This window comes from Temnothorax curvispinosus, unplaced genomic scaffold (genome assembly GCF_003070985.1).
Source record: "Temnothorax curvispinosus isolate PA1 unplaced genomic scaffold, ASM307098v1 QBEX01016509.1, whole genome shotgun sequence".
Lineage (NCBI taxonomy): Eukaryota > Metazoa > Arthropoda > Insecta > Hymenoptera > Formicidae > Temnothorax > Temnothorax curvispinosus.
In genome coordinates this window covers 43,524-58,334 of record NW_020226289.1, presented here as the reverse complement: position 1 = coordinate 58,334, position 14,811 = coordinate 43,524, and the positions used below count along the sequence as shown (strand labels likewise).

The following is a 14,811-nucleotide window of genomic DNA, read 5'->3' as shown; positions in this document are numbered from 1 at the left end:
AAGAATCTGCATTGATTTTGAATTAAATCTGCATTGATCGCAATTGGCTGCGTGGCTTGCTATGTCTGCCGGTGCCATTTCTAGTAATTTACTAGATTTTGCGCGGAACTAGCGCGAGAACTCGTATGTCGTTGGCCTATCACTCTGCCCGACGTGCAACATGACCAACATGGCCGTTCCCGTACCTCGCAGGCTCGAGGTGATTGTATACGTCGTGGAAAAACAAGATGATTCTCCAGTGAATCAGCACGGCGAGTGAGCCGAGTGAGCGTCCTGCTGACAGCCGAATTGCACGAGTGGCAGGACTCGCCTGGATTCGCCGCTACAACCAAAGATCCCGCAAGTTGTAACGATATAGATTTACTGTGTAAAGAGCATCGACGTACGTTTGACATTTGTTTTTAAACTACTCCCAAGATTTTTCACTTTCTTTTTCGTATACACGAAACAGATAGAAATTTATCATTATTATTATACTTTAGAACCAACTACGAAAATGCTTTCTTATTTTCACGTCGACGGTTGGTTGTAAATTTTGTGCATTTCCTTCATGAGTCTGATAATTGGATGACAACTTGTTGCAAATGCTCCATTTATGAGATCTACGAGCAAGTTTTTATTCTTGTAAGATTAAATTTTACTACTTAGTGATTTATTGCCTATAATTTAAGTAAACGATTTAAATATGATGGATAAAATGTAAAACATATGTGATATAAAGTCTTATTCCATAAAGCTTGTTATTTCTACTGACATTCTTATTTATCACTTTGATCTCGAAATTTGTTACTCAATAATTTATAATACATAGAAAATATGTACCTATTTTAATCTGAAAAAATATAAAAAAAATACATGTATGCATAAAAGTATTACAGTAATAATTTATAACAAATAATAAATTTTACATATGTGTAAATTGTATATGAATATTTATTATCAAATAAATTTTAACAGTTTATTATTCTTGTTAGTTCAAGATGGTGAAGTTATATGCACTGACCGTTCTGTACAAAAGTGTTACGTCGGCGACGACGCTGAAGGCTGCTTACGACGTAGAGTCGTTCTCATTTTTTCAAAAGAACAGTATTAAGGAATTCATGTGCTTTGTCAGTAAAACCATTGTGGAAAGAACGCAGACCTGTGCCAGGCAGAGCGTCAAGGAAGGCGGTAATGACTGGATTATAATTCCCAACAAACTTTTTGTATTACTGCCAGCAAGTATCTTTAAGACATTTGATTTCTATCCCGCAGAATACATGTGCCATGTATATGTGCGAGCCGACAATCTCGCCGCAGTTCTCATCTCGGATCACGAATACCCCAGGAGAGTGGCGCACACTCTGATTACGAAAGTGATGGACGAGTTTGCGGCGAAGCATCCGCAATCGACATGGCCCACGCTCAGGGAGATCACCGCCGACTTTCCACAGATCAATACGTATCTAGCCAAGTATCAGAATCCGCTCGAGGCAGACGCGCTCACGAAAATGCAGAACGATCTAGACGAGACAAAAATTATTCTGGTAAGAGTCAATCTCTCCATTTTTCCTCTCCCCGTTTGCTTACTTGATCTGTTAGAATATCCATTTGTATACGTGATGCAAGCATTCAGAAAATTTTGTGATATCTTTTTACCAGCACAATACCTTAGAAGCGGTGCTGCAAAGGGGAGAGAAGCTGGACGATCTAGTTTCCAAGTCGGAGGGGCTCAGCGCTCAGTCGAAGGCGTTTTACAAGACCGCACGGAAAACCAATTCCTGCTGTAGTTTAGCTCCTTAGAACGTTACCCCCCCTTTTTTAGCGAGCTTCGCCGCTTCAATATTTCGATAAATGTGACTATAATTATTGCGGTATAGAAACGCAAATGAATATTTATATGATTCGTGAAAGGGTTGATATGCGGGGAAAGGGAAATGGGAGGGAAGGTTTAACAAGCAAAAGAGAGATAACGGAGAAAGACGGAAGATACTGATCTACCCAAATTTTTCAGTGGAACATATATATTAATTTAATGAACTTCTAGTTAAATGGCGGGCGAAAAAGAAGCGAACCACTGCCGCGGCTCCTCCCAGTTAGTGGAACTTTTTATAGGGATGTTACACGCCCGTGGATTTATCTACTCGCGAGAAACGGTCCTAAACAATTGCGTACGAGAGTTACTTCCGAGATGAGTTTCGCGCGAGGGGAAACTACCATAATGGAATTCCCACAGTGTCAAAGTATCGCCTTAAACACATTCCGAATGTTAACCGTGTGGAAAAAACGGTGCAGCGCGAGGAGGTTTATCGTGACAGCCTCACGGATCGATAAATAAAACGCGATAAGGGTAGTTGTAATTGGGCGAACGATATGTCTCTGTTCAAACAATTAGGTTCCAGTCTAATATCAGCATGAAGTAATCAAAAAGCCTTTTTAACAAACGGAACTTTTGTAACCGCTAGAAATAATTTTACGTCTTGTAACTGTGCGATTTTACTATAGTTATGTTGAGAAGTCATCTCCATGTTATAATATCCAAAAGGGAAAATATTGCACAGATTCCAAGAAGGAAAGTTGTCTAACAGTTTATTTAACACAACATACGCAAACCAGTCCTTATCCTTTTTAAACATGGATAACTATATATGACGTGAATTGTACCAAAACGATTATATCAATGTTTATTACATTATATATTTCATCCAGTTGATCAATAGACGATAAGGCTTACGATTATTTGTCATTTGAATTTTCAACGTAAGAAAAACTCTTACATAATGTGTCTTGACAGAAAAACAAAATATATTCTATGTATAATATTTAAGTGACAATTGTAATCTTTATACTATGTATGTTGAAGAGTATAATGAGCCAGTAAATATATATTAATATATTTTCAAATGTTAATGTTATATGATGTATTCATAAAAAGGAAATAATTTATACATAGAACAACTCACAATTGTAAAGTAGATTTATTTGAATATATTATATATATACACATATACAAAACATATAACGCGTAAATATACGGGATTGTGTTGCCATTACTGCACCAACATTTAACATTTTTTAACGAATTTAGAACAGATTTTTTAAATATATTAAAATTACGGGAATACATCTATATATTCATACTTTAAAAAGTTATTAATTATATCAATGAAAATGCTTCATTATTACGAGATGTGGCAGTGAAATGAAAATTAATTCAATGAAAACTGAAGGCATTTCCCGATTAAAAGTAAAATTTATTTTTACTTCACTTATTGTTTACAAGCTCTATGTTTTTCCTAGATATATCAATTTTCTCGCTCTCACTGCTTCGCCGCGGCGACCTTGAGCTTCGAGGCGGCGGCCTTGAGCTTCTTCATTTCTTCAACTACCACGTCTACCTCGCGTGCATTGGGTCTCAGGGTCTTTAATTTGAAATTTGACGGTGTCTTCCACAAAATGTTTTTGAATCCAAGCTCAGGATTAAATCCTTTATCGTACTTACATCCGGGTACCTGTGACGAGATTAATAATGACATATGATGATCTCTTGAACTAGGGAAACCAAATCTTTTGGTCGCTTGTATTATAATTCTTTCGCCGTTCGATTTGCTATCTTATTGATTATTGTACATGATTGAGCAGTAACTGATCGGATGATAAATTTCACGAAATTCCACTGCAAACGAACTTAATTATACGATTTACACATACATACCATTTGTAAAATTGTATCTCTTTCTTCATCTTGTTCAGGTGTGTAGTGCAGTTCTGGCACTGAATATTCATTTCTATAATAATCCACATGTAGGAAAAATCTATTTTCATAAAGTCGCCTTTTAACTCGAAGATCCGAAACGGTCTCGAATCTCCAGTCAGCCATTTTCTTTTCGGACTTTTCATAATCGAAGTTCAATTGCTCGATATCCTCGACTATGGTAGTGATATCTCCCTCGTTTGCCCAGTCGTAGACCAGCACGTGTGAATGCGTTATAATATTTTTCAGGTAGTCCAACTTGTATATATTTTCAATATCTTGGAGATACTCTGAGGTGAAAACTTTCGAATTCACTTCGTACGGGATGCCTCGTTTTTTAATTTTTTCCTGCAAATATCGACAGAAAATGACATATAAGATATCTCTTAAGCCCATTCTACAATAGCCGTAAAAGTATGTTTTAAGACATAAGCAGTAAAAATTGACCAACTACAGTCCATCATTCTTGGATTGTAAAAATCCCATTAGTCAATAGCTTACTGCTTACGTCTTAACGCGTACTTTACGACCATTGTAGAATGGGCTTAAGATACACATCAATACATAAAAGAGGAAGAGAGTGAGCGGTCGCGGGTGTCATTCGCGATAAAGTAAAATTACCTTGACCGCATCCACAGGCACGTCCAAATAAACGATCAAGTGAGGCCTCAGTATCAGCATCTTGGCGACGTTCACGATATCGTGGTAAAACTTGAGCGCCTCCGGACGCATGTAACCGGCGTTCGTCATCGCCTGGGCGAACACGAAGTCGCTGTATATAGAACGATTGAGCACTATTCCCTGACCGGTCGACAGCAGGTGCAGCAGAGCGGTGATGTACTGGTCGTACTTCATTTGGAAGTAGTGAAACTGAAACATGGGCACGTTGATGTGATGCGGATTCGTCAGAAACTTCTGCACGTCGCACGACTGCGACCCCGGGGACAATCTGTCGTCCAGCGTGCGCAGGTCGTATCCATTTTCGTCTATGTAAAACTCGTCGAAGTTCGGCGGCGGCAGATAGGCCATCTCGAACTCCTCCGCCAGTTTCGCGGCCACCTTGGACTTCCCCGCGGCGATCGGGCCCTCGACGACGATCACCTTGGAATTCTCGTCGCACCGGTCGACCATCGGATCGAACATCTGGGCCCAGAAGCCGTACTCCTTGTGCAAGTAGTCGAACGGCTCCACTCGTCGTCGATTCACTCGTTTCGCCTTTTGCGAAATGAGGGCCGTTTGCGTTACGTTGCTGGTAGCTGTCACCTGTACAATGCGCACGAATTATGATATAACACAGTTAACATAAGGTGACGTGTATTGAGATGATTTACGATACTTTAACGGGGAAGCGATGAATTTCTATAATGAATTTCATTTATATTGACGATTGATCTAGCTACCAATATATTTGTTTCCGTATACCAAAAATAAAATCTGTTAACACTGTATAGCTGTTAATACTAACCTTACATAATTGTCTTGTAACGTTATTGTATCCGAGCCTCGCAACACCGACGCGAGCGAGCGATGCCATTTTAACTGTTACGAGCGTAGCTTGTGCAACGGGGAGAGAAAATTGGATGTCGCTCGTTTTTATAAATTAACGTGAAGAGAAAAACATCGCTCGATCCGAGATCTCCTCCGAGACCGACCCCGACCTCGATTTAGCGTTCCGAAACTCACTGAAACTCACCGAGGAACTCGAGGTCCTCGAGGAAGAGTTTGACAGCCTAGAGAAATAACTAGGCCCGTTCTTTTTGGCTGAACTTCTTGCACGATTCATCTTTTTCTCTTTTTCTTTTCACGTTGGAGAGAAAAAGAGAAAAGACGAACCGCGTGCAAGAGCTCAATTAAAATAAGAACGGATTTATTGACACATCATCCGTGTGTCCGTCCGGCGACGCATGCTCGCGTCGCAGTATCTTTGGTTTCCGTAGGTTGCTGGCTGGCGTGCGGGATTGTCAGAGTGAACGAGATTACTGTTCGCGGTGGTGGTAGCCGGAGCCTCGTCAAATTTCATGGACGAATGACTGGGAGACGGAACGGATAGGAGCGGCGGAAAGAATTGGACGTACGCAACGCGAATACAATACCGTCCGTCGTGTGGATCCGCGGGTGCGGCAGCAACGAGAATGAGCGAGCTCGTTTGGGGAATAAAAAACGGCGATCTCGAGCAAGTGCGCGACATCGTCGAGAACAAGGCAAATATGACGATGATGTTGATTCTCAAATACTTTCGTTTTGGAAAAGAAAAAAAAAACGCGCCGCGACCGCGCGATTAGTATGCCCAACGTGTGCTCTGTCCTTCTTTCTAGACTGTTAAGTATGTAGAATGTGTATTATACGTCGAAAGAGCCTGTCGAATGCGCCTTTCTCGATGCCGGAAGTACTCGCGCGAGAACACGAGTGAGCGTGTCACATTTGGCACGCATCCCTTTTGCATCACATCTGCATTTTGCTTCTCGTGAACTTGATCTGGAACGGAGCAATCTGAGAGTTGTCGACAAGTTTAATTATGTAAAGCATTTTGGGCTTGCTAACGTATACTGCAGCATAAGAACTTTGTTGCCGAACGTACCACCAATTCTTATTAAAGAATTATGGAGAATTAAAATACTTGTGTCAATGTAATTTTGGGTCTATTTTTTATTGTTTAACTGACTGTACACTAGTCAGCAATAGAGAACTGACCCTTCGTATGAGAAATACTCTACTGCGATAGCTTTACAAAAGGTTTTTTTACATCCAATATTCTCTTGTTATTTGCAACCAAGTTGCCACATCTGTTTATCTTTCAATATTCCTTGTAAGCTTTATGCTAGTTGTATTAGTAATATTAATATATTAATTTTGATTGTTTATACATAGGCATGTAACGCACTATTACTTTTATATACATTGAACACTTAATAAATAAAATATTGGAGTTGTGTTAGCCTTGTTATGAAGGTTTGGATATAGCACAAAAACATTGAAACAATATCTTCTATTACACTTTATTGTACTACAGTTAATAGTACAATATTTAACTATTAATTTATTCAAGTTGAAGAAGTTTACTTTGTTGTCTGATCATCACTGTTATCATTTTCAGAACATTGATGTAAATCAAATGATTGATGGAAGAACGCCATTACATTATGCAGCTGATTACGGTCAAAGCGAAGTTGTCAGATATTTATTGGACAAAGGAGCAAATGCCAATGTAAGCAACGGTATCAAATGTCAAGAAATTAGTAATCAGTAATTAATTAAAATACTTTAAAGAGTCACTATATGCCAAATATTACAGTTAAATAATAGCCTATGCTATGTAATTGTTAGGTGCAAAGTAATTTTCTATCTCTGACGATAAATTATTTTTTGTTTTCAACTACGCAATTCGAGATACCGTTAAGTGTAATAGATAAGTGTATTTCTTGCAGGCTACAGATAAGCATGGAATCACGACGTTGCTGGCGGCAATCTGGGAGGGGCACACGAACTGTGTAAAACTGCTGCTGGAGAAAGGCGCTAAACCGGACGGGTTAACGCCGGACGGCACAAGCTATCTGGATGCGGCCGAGAAAGATGAGATTAAACAGCTCCTGAAACTCCACTAGCATAAAGCCAAACAAAATGCGGAATCATAATTTTGTTACTTTAGTACGTTAATGTTCCTCCTTATAGAGAGAGACTATTCTACCAGCTTTGTTTTGATTTCCCGCCTATGATGACTAGAGTATATGTCGTATTTAAGCACTCGAAATTAAATGAAGAATAGGTACACATGGATGCCGTTTTATAATAATAATACTGATAATATACTGCATGTCGAGAGATTTGTATAATGAAGAGCTCGTATTCTTCTCGCGATAATCAATTCTTTATGGTTCTAAATATACATATACATATAAGTTACAGATTTATCATAAGATATTATTCTTTCGTGGCTAAGACGAGTTACGAAAGTTAATTTAGTTTAAACTTACAACCGTATATATGTATACATATATATATACATAATGTAATTTTGATATATATTTTGATCTATTCTATAAGGCGGTACATATTGTTTGTTATTAATTTATAAATTCTGAAAGTCTTTTTTATACATTTTTATGTCATAATCGCTTGAAGCATATTATTCCATTTTTAATCTGATATTTTCGTGGCAGCGATATATGGAGTCTCTTGTACTCTTAAGCAAAGTGCTAAAACTCCTTTGAGACACCTGTGTGCTGAGTTGAATTTTTGAACGTATGTATAAATTGCGATAAAAAAGAAGCAGTACATTTGCAATGCTAACAACGTGTAATGTGTCTAATGGATGCTAAGAATGTACAATAATCAAAAGTAATAAGCAAATACATCATTGTTATGAACGCTGTTCTAATTTTCTGGTATCCAGACGTAAGCCATTCCGAATGTCATGTTTCAAAAAGAGAGGAAGAGAAATATACTTTTTCATATTATAAAATTACACTTAAATATCTACTAAAATTGGAAAAATTGTATTAACTAAAATTAAGCAATATGTCACATCTACGTAATTCATAAAAGATCAAAACCCACATTGCAGATTTTTATATATATGAAATGTTTTAAAATAAATGTATGTTTCATGTCTTTATGTACTTGTTCATTTCTGTCGCAAACTTTTTTTTTCGATAAAGATAAGCGATGACTAATATGATGTCTGTACCACGTATCATCAACCATCAACTTTGCTAGAGAAAACAAGTTCCATTTATACAAAGAACAAAGTTTATTACCATAAAATGCACAATTCACAGAAGACGACCTCTACAATTAGCTGCACCACATTTGCAAATGATCACTTTACCCGGTATACTTCCTACATCGTAACTGTAATTCCACGTAAGTTCTTGTCCAGCTTTTATATATTGTAACGCGAAGAAAGCCACCCAAGGAAAACGTACGTCGTGTGTATCGACGAACACATTTTGCACAAACACGTTTGGGTCGCAGGAGTGCTGAAAAAGATATTTAGATACATAAAAATGACTTCTATTCAAAATTCACAAGTACAAAGATAATCAAGTCACGATTAGGGATGTTGAGTGCTTTCGCGAAGTTTTCAAAAATTCTAGAAATTAATCCAAAGATTATTAAATTCTGAAGCCAAAGATTTTTTTCAAATAATAAAAAAATAGAAAATTAAATGTTTCAATCTTTTGTCACCTACATTCAAGTAACGGCCGATATTTCCAGTCGTTTTAGCATCCATAATGTAAACGGCTTCGTCTTCGCCGAAGTAATCTCTCACAGACTTGAAGGTTGATCTCTCTATTTGCTTTGGTTCTACACTAGGCTCGAATCTACTCGGCTCTCTTCTTATGTCTACATTTCTACTGTCATCGTCGTCACTGATATTGATCGTATCCAGAATTTCAGTCACAGATTTTGTCGCATTTTCCAAATTTTTCGTAACACTTCCATCTTCGCTGTTTTCTTCAGATATATCTGGTTGATCCATGTCCTCTCTTTTCCGTTTTCTTAAACGTTTCCTGGTAATAAAGCTTTCTTTGAAATTTTTCCCATTTATACAAACATCATAGTTTAGCTAATGTTATAATAATCCATTAAAAAAAAAAATAGATTCTTTTATAAGCTAGTAGCATAGAACGCAACATACCTGATAGACGAAGATTCCGCAGTTGTTTCTAACAAATCTTTACTATCAGCCACATAGTTATCAATATTGAAATCTTCATCCGAGCCAGTGGTGCTTTCCTTTGTGTTTTCCTCTTCCTCGTCGCTCACGCCGGTGGTTTTCTTCTTATTGTCTTCTTCTGCAGATGACGCCGACATTTCCGGTTCGAGAACGTCGCTTTCGTAACCCTCCTTGTAACCTTCTACCACCTCTACGTAATCTAACTCTGCCAGATACTCATCGCCGTAATTTTTACCTCCTTCATTTGCGCCCTATGTGATAAAATAAGCACGTATAAAATAAATGGATAAGACAAACGGATTTAATAACTGGCGATTGGCGTTCTAATTGCCCGCACCTGTTCGGTGAGTAATCTCCCTGCATAAATACAGATAAAAGCACCATGGGGAATATCATTGAGACACCTTATGCCCCAACCACGCGGTCCTGTTTTAAACACTTGCAACTTTAATTTGAGAGGATGTTGCACCACTCTGTTGAGACACGTTTTCACAGAGCACTTGCATCCCGAGTTACATTCGTAGATTCCCGTGGTCACCGGTTCCGGCAAGCGTTTATAAATATAACCGACAGCGGTATTCGGCATTTTTCCTCCTAGAGTTGCTCCTTGTATCGTTAGCTGCCAGCATTGGCATTTCGATTTATCCTACGGTACATTATATGATAATGCAAGATAAAGCGCAAATTCGCATACGAATATAACGGTAGTTCGACGATTTCATACCTGGCAATCGTCCTCGCAATCGCAGCTGCACAAAAACGCAGGATCCAGATTTAGATTAACACCTTCCGTTGGCTCCCGACGTGTAGTGTACCTTATGGTGTCCGGTTGAGTGTGATCCAAATCATTCACACATGGTATCGGCACATTTTCCTCGCCATAACTGAGATCCTTTAAAATACGAAATCACAGAGTTATCTCCTCACATCTTTTAATATCTACATAATTTTTATATCACAATACAATAAATATATAGATATTCTAGTATCCACAGGAAATTAGTAGTTTTTTCGCATCAACCACGCCTTGTTAAATTAAGTTTTTGCAGTTTGATTTCGACGACCTTTACCTTGATGTTGATAAAGCACTTCTCCACGACGAAGTCGGCGAAAGCACGCACCCAATAATCAAAATCGAACAGATCGACGGACAGTGTGCTATTGGTAGTGAGAAGGTAACGGTGCAGCTCTTCCATATTTCGTAATCTAACGCCGCACGGTGTCTGGTATAATATAACTTTCTTGCCCTTGGAGAATTTGCAAAGCTGACGATGCCAGCCGCACAACAGTGGAATGGAGAGCGGAGAAAGCCCTTTGAGATCCTCGTGCGAAACTTTGATGCTTTTGATACATTTTGGTCCGCATTTGTGAGAAACATATTTCTTCGGCTCATATTTCCTCTGGGTATTGTAAAACTAGAAAAGCCGATAACACGAAAATAATATCATGCTGATTATAACAGCATGTTATAATACTTAACATGCTAATATATATGTTATATGCAATAACAATTGCATAATTCACTAATAAACATCATTTACTCACAACAATGCTATGCGACGGTTTCGTTTCCACGGTGGAATTGTTGTACGTTGGAATTGTTGTAGTATCTACATTATGCCTTTTGGCGGTACTTTTTTTAGCTACTGCACGCGACTGTTGCGGTGCAATGGACGGTGTACTAGATGCCACACTCGTGGGAACTGTCGTTTTTTCCGCTTGCACACTTTGCGTGACATCTTCTTCCACATTGGATGTATATTCGACGTAAGGCAAGTTATTTTTCTGCAGGAATTACGATTCATAAGATAGAGAACACTTATAAAACTGTTTTAACATTTTCAATCGAAACTCTCTCAAAGTTCCTATATTTTCAAAGGTAAATTTTTGCCCACTTACGTTAGACGTGGCAGGAAGACGATGTCGAGTATGCGCATTGCCCGACTGTTGAAGCTGTTGCCTCGCATTAGCCTTACGCACCTCGATGTACAGAGGACCCAATCTAGTCGAGCCACGGTAGATCCATTCGGTTCTGTTATCAGCGTTGAAGTGCATTTGCACTAAACTCGCATCGACTTGTATGACTTTTGCGAGCCACCATTTTCCCTTCCATTCGGTCTTAACCATTTGACCCGGTTGCAATTTCACCATTGGCCTTTCGGGATATGATTCCAAGTACTTCTTCACGAACTCTCGCGATTCGCTGGGAACGTCTTCCCAAATACGTGGCGAGGTCTCCCAAACCAGGTAGATGTCGGTGTGGATAACATACTGAGCGTAACCATCGTCAAAAAATACCAGATATCTGAAATAATAAACACATTAATATAGGATATTAAATAATTTAACGTAAAATGATACGTAACTTGTAAAAATTCTCACATGATAAAGTTTGTATATACCTTACTCTCACCATTTTCTATAGATAAATCAGTTAGAGAAACTTCTAAACAACGCTCACCTATATTTATTTATGGATTTTGGTGTCTCAGCAATTATTCCGCTGTAGTAATTATTGGAAATGTCATCACGAAATATAGCTACAACTCGCGTTCCAACTGGGATCATAACTTTACTCAGTTCGGTTAATGCTAGCAGTTTGCCAGGGATACTCTTGATCGCTCCATTGTACTTTTTCTGGATAAGTTTCACGCGAAAGCCCCATGGACTTGTTGAAACTATACTTTGTATCTACGGAAACGTCTTTGGATTAGTATCTTCTTTGCATGATATGTAAATACATATTTTGCATGATAGGTACAATGAACATTCTACAAACCTTTCCTTTGAGCCATGGCATAACAGGACTTTTCATGATATAAACGATATCATCTACCTCCGGAGATCGTTTAACGACCGGACCAGGTGGCGGTAACTTAGGAGCTATTATCTGCTTACTACTCGATGGTTCAATCGCTAAAACCTCCAGTTGATTATCTTGCAACGACGAGGAAGGCGGAACACGTACTTGCGTTACCTTCTTCGTTGCTACAAAGGGATGGGCGACCTCCGTAATTTCGTCGTTTATTTGCAATTCCTCGAGCATCTTAATTTGCGGTCTAAAGTCTTCGTACAAGTTGTTTCGCAATTTGTCCATTGTACACATTACTTCCCGTATTTCGGTGTTAAGAGAATCATTTGCCGCTGTCAATGCATAATATGATATAAAGCATGTCTTATATCTAAATAAAAGAGATAAAGATTTGTACTTTTTACATGCATCTTATTCTCGTACTTCGTATTGGAGACTCGTCTTACCACATATGTCCTGCCACCTCTTCTTCAGGGATTCGCAAGCAACCTTAGTATGCTGCTCCACATTGTATTTTTTATAGATATATGACAATGTATCATCTAATTTATCCTTGATGTCTAAAAGTACATCGTCCGGTATATATTCTGCAAAAACGACGAAAACAATCATTATTTTAACAATCGCGATTTGATAGTTGCACAGTTAAATTCTTTCTTGATGCCATTTGTATTAAAAGTAACATTAAAAGCTCAATATACCATTGCTATCTGGTTCATTTTTCTTCTCATCGTCAGAATCATCGCTATCAGAAATTTCCACTTCCATCGTATGATCCGGAAAATCACAGTCTAACAGTGATTTATTTTCTACAAAGGCTTTTACCAAATGCTACAAGCAAGATAATAATATTAATATTCAATGCGTCTTACATTTATTCTCATAATGGGTCTGTTTTTTATTGTCGAGTTAGCTGTGCTAGTTCAGAGTAGTTTATCCTTTTTACTCCACATTGGAAGGAAAAAGATAAACTCTGAACTAGTGCGGCCAACAGAAAGCAGACCCAATATATTGAAACAAAAATTACCCTCTGATGCTGCAGCGCAACGTCAAAACACTCTTTACATATTATACGGTTCTTCTTCTTCTCGAGTGAAACTCCATAAAATGCGCACGCGAAGGAAGGTGCTGCCTTCATGTTCACTCCAGAGCGACATTTAAAATTGACACAGTTACTATTGCATCCTTTAGATTTAGTTTTCTTCGTACTTTGCAAATCTTCATCTTCATCCGACATCAATTCAATGATCTCCATACTCTGTGCTTGCGCCATTTGCCTGATAATTATTTAGCAGAATAATTCCTAGAAACAAAATATTCATCTTAATAATAATAAAAGATATCAGTTACATATAAGGCATATTTTCTTTGACGTTATACGAGACAGGCGCTGTAAACGTAATATTATTTTTTTGACTATTCTACATCTGTCTATTTGCACACAAGAAAAGATTTTAAAATAATTTTGAAATATAATCAACTTTATTGGTATAATTTGTGTGTAAAGTTCAAACTTAATTAGAATATTCTAAAACTTTCATATTACTATGATTTAAGTTTGTGGATTAGCTGGGGTTCAACAAACCTTATCTTAATAATTATGCTTTATATTTTTACTTTAGCTGAGCGATGCTGTTAAACATGACCATTGTATACAATGTATGTTGTAATCACATTATAAGATACAAAAAGAATGCTCAGGGTACATGTTTATACACATATACAATATAATTGTGTGTGTAGTATAAAAATACATTTCTTCACAAATTCTAATCTTTATTGTTCTGTTTTCATTCTAATGTATAAAAGGTAGGTGCTATATAACCTAAAAAAAGGTTACAGACGCGTTTAACCGAGGGAAAAAATTTTTCCCAATTTTGTTTTTACAAATTATCTATGTACAGTTTAATCGCATATTCGCGATTTATAAAAAGAGGATAAAATAACGAAAAAAAAGAAATAAAATGCGTTACGCAAATATGAAAAACGAGCGGTTAATAACAAATAACTTTTAAAACGTACCGCAAATTGTGTACATACACTGCTGACAGCTAAACGCAACTGAGATTAGGTTAGTGGTTAATTAATTTTATTATAGGTTATGTTAGGTTAGAGGCTTTAAGGCTTGTATCCATAGTAAATCCGTCTCATATGGATGCTATTTTATTTTTTTAATGTAAAAAATTTTAATTTTTGTACAAAATATGTATTTGCCTATGTTACATTTTGCTTTTTAATAGAAAATTAATCGCATTTTTAAACTTTACTTTCAATTCTTGAAGACTTTTTAGCTCCATCATGTTCGGTCTAGCACCAAATTGACCAATTGGTTATAAAATCAAGGATTTTGTCCAGATTTGAGTTTTTTTGGAATGCAAATCGATTTTGAATTGTTCCATTAATATCGTTGCAATTAACTTCTGATTTATGTTATTTCTATTCGCTTATATCCATTTCTACTAATGTAATCTCAGTTTAACCTACATTTTTCATCTTTTTCTAATTCCAAGAATTTAGAACGAGATCCAAGAATTAGAAAAAGATGAAAAAGTTTGTCATATATTTTTATCAGAAATTTTCTAAGAATTT

The 14,811-nt window shown here is 37.3% G+C and overlaps 4 protein-coding genes across 8 annotated transcripts; 2 read left to right on the top strand and 2 right to left on the bottom strand.

The window, feature by feature from the left end:
* The first annotated feature begins 154 nt into the window (after positions 1 to 154).
* Positions 155 to 2,555, top strand: LOC112466727 (synaptobrevin homolog YKT6). Of its 4 annotated transcripts, XM_025034992.1 has the most exons (5): positions 155 to 382; positions 483 to 624; positions 975 to 1,170; positions 1,255 to 1,526; positions 1,642 to 2,555. In XM_025034992.1, the coding sequence occupies exons 2-5, from the start codon at positions 568 to 570 to the stop codon at positions 1,780 to 1,782; spliced, it is 666 nt and encodes a 221-aa protein (XP_024890760.1). In that variant the 5' UTR covers positions 155 to 382; positions 483 to 567; the 3' UTR covers positions 1,783 to 2,555. The 4 variants fall into 4 exon arrangements, with proteins under 4 accessions (XP_024890760.1, XP_024890762.1, XP_024890763.1 ...); XM_025034994.1 differs by lacking the exon at positions 483 to 624 and having other exon boundaries at positions 155 to 339; XM_025034995.1 differs by lacking the exon at positions 483 to 624 and having other exon boundaries at positions 155 to 343.
* Positions 2,556 to 3,212: 657 nt separating this feature from the next.
* On the bottom strand, positions 3,213 to 5,502 carry LOC112466726 (NADH dehydrogenase [ubiquinone] 1 alpha subcomplex subunit 10, mitochondrial). Its single transcript, XM_025034991.1, has 4 exons — positions 5,199 to 5,502; positions 4,355 to 4,996; positions 3,695 to 4,081; positions 3,213 to 3,491 (listed from the first exon to the last, which is right to left on the bottom strand). Exons 1-4 carry the CDS (start codon positions 5,265 to 5,267, stop codon positions 3,300 to 3,302), a joined length of 1,290 nt encoding a protein of 429 aa, XP_024890759.1. The 5' UTR covers positions 5,268 to 5,502; the 3' UTR covers positions 3,213 to 3,299.
* A 141-nt stretch (positions 5,503 to 5,643) lies between these two features.
* LOC112466729 (myotrophin-like) lies at positions 5,644 to 8,341 on the top strand. The gene is made up of 3 exons (XM_025034996.1): positions 5,644 to 5,934; positions 6,828 to 6,938; positions 7,159 to 8,341. The coding sequence occupies exons 1-3, from the start codon at positions 5,866 to 5,868 to the stop codon at positions 7,333 to 7,335; spliced, it is 357 nt and encodes a 118-aa protein (XP_024890764.1). The 5' UTR covers positions 5,644 to 5,865; the 3' UTR covers positions 7,336 to 8,341.
* Positions 8,342 to 8,436: 95 nt separating this feature from the next.
* On the bottom strand, positions 8,437 to 14,311 carry LOC112466725 (histone-lysine N-methyltransferase eggless). Of its 2 annotated transcripts, none has more exons than XM_025034989.1 (14): positions 14,245 to 14,311; positions 13,250 to 13,525; positions 12,924 to 13,053; positions 12,669 to 12,809; positions 12,190 to 12,554; positions 11,872 to 12,101; positions 11,310 to 11,715; positions 10,956 to 11,195; positions 10,481 to 10,825; positions 10,135 to 10,302; positions 9,748 to 10,056; positions 9,372 to 9,661; positions 8,922 to 9,243; positions 8,437 to 8,709 (listed from the first exon to the last, which is right to left on the bottom strand). In XM_025034989.1, exons 2-14 carry the CDS (start codon positions 13,493 to 13,495, stop codon positions 8,503 to 8,505), a joined length of 3,399 nt encoding a protein of 1,132 aa, XP_024890757.1. In that variant the 5' UTR covers positions 13,496 to 13,525; positions 14,245 to 14,311; the 3' UTR covers positions 8,437 to 8,502. The 2 variants fall into 2 exon arrangements, with proteins under 2 accessions (XP_024890757.1, XP_024890758.1); XM_025034990.1 differs by lacking the exon at positions 14,245 to 14,311 and adding an exon at positions 13,808 to 14,145.
* Between the last annotated feature and the right edge of the window lie 500 nt (positions 14,312 to 14,811).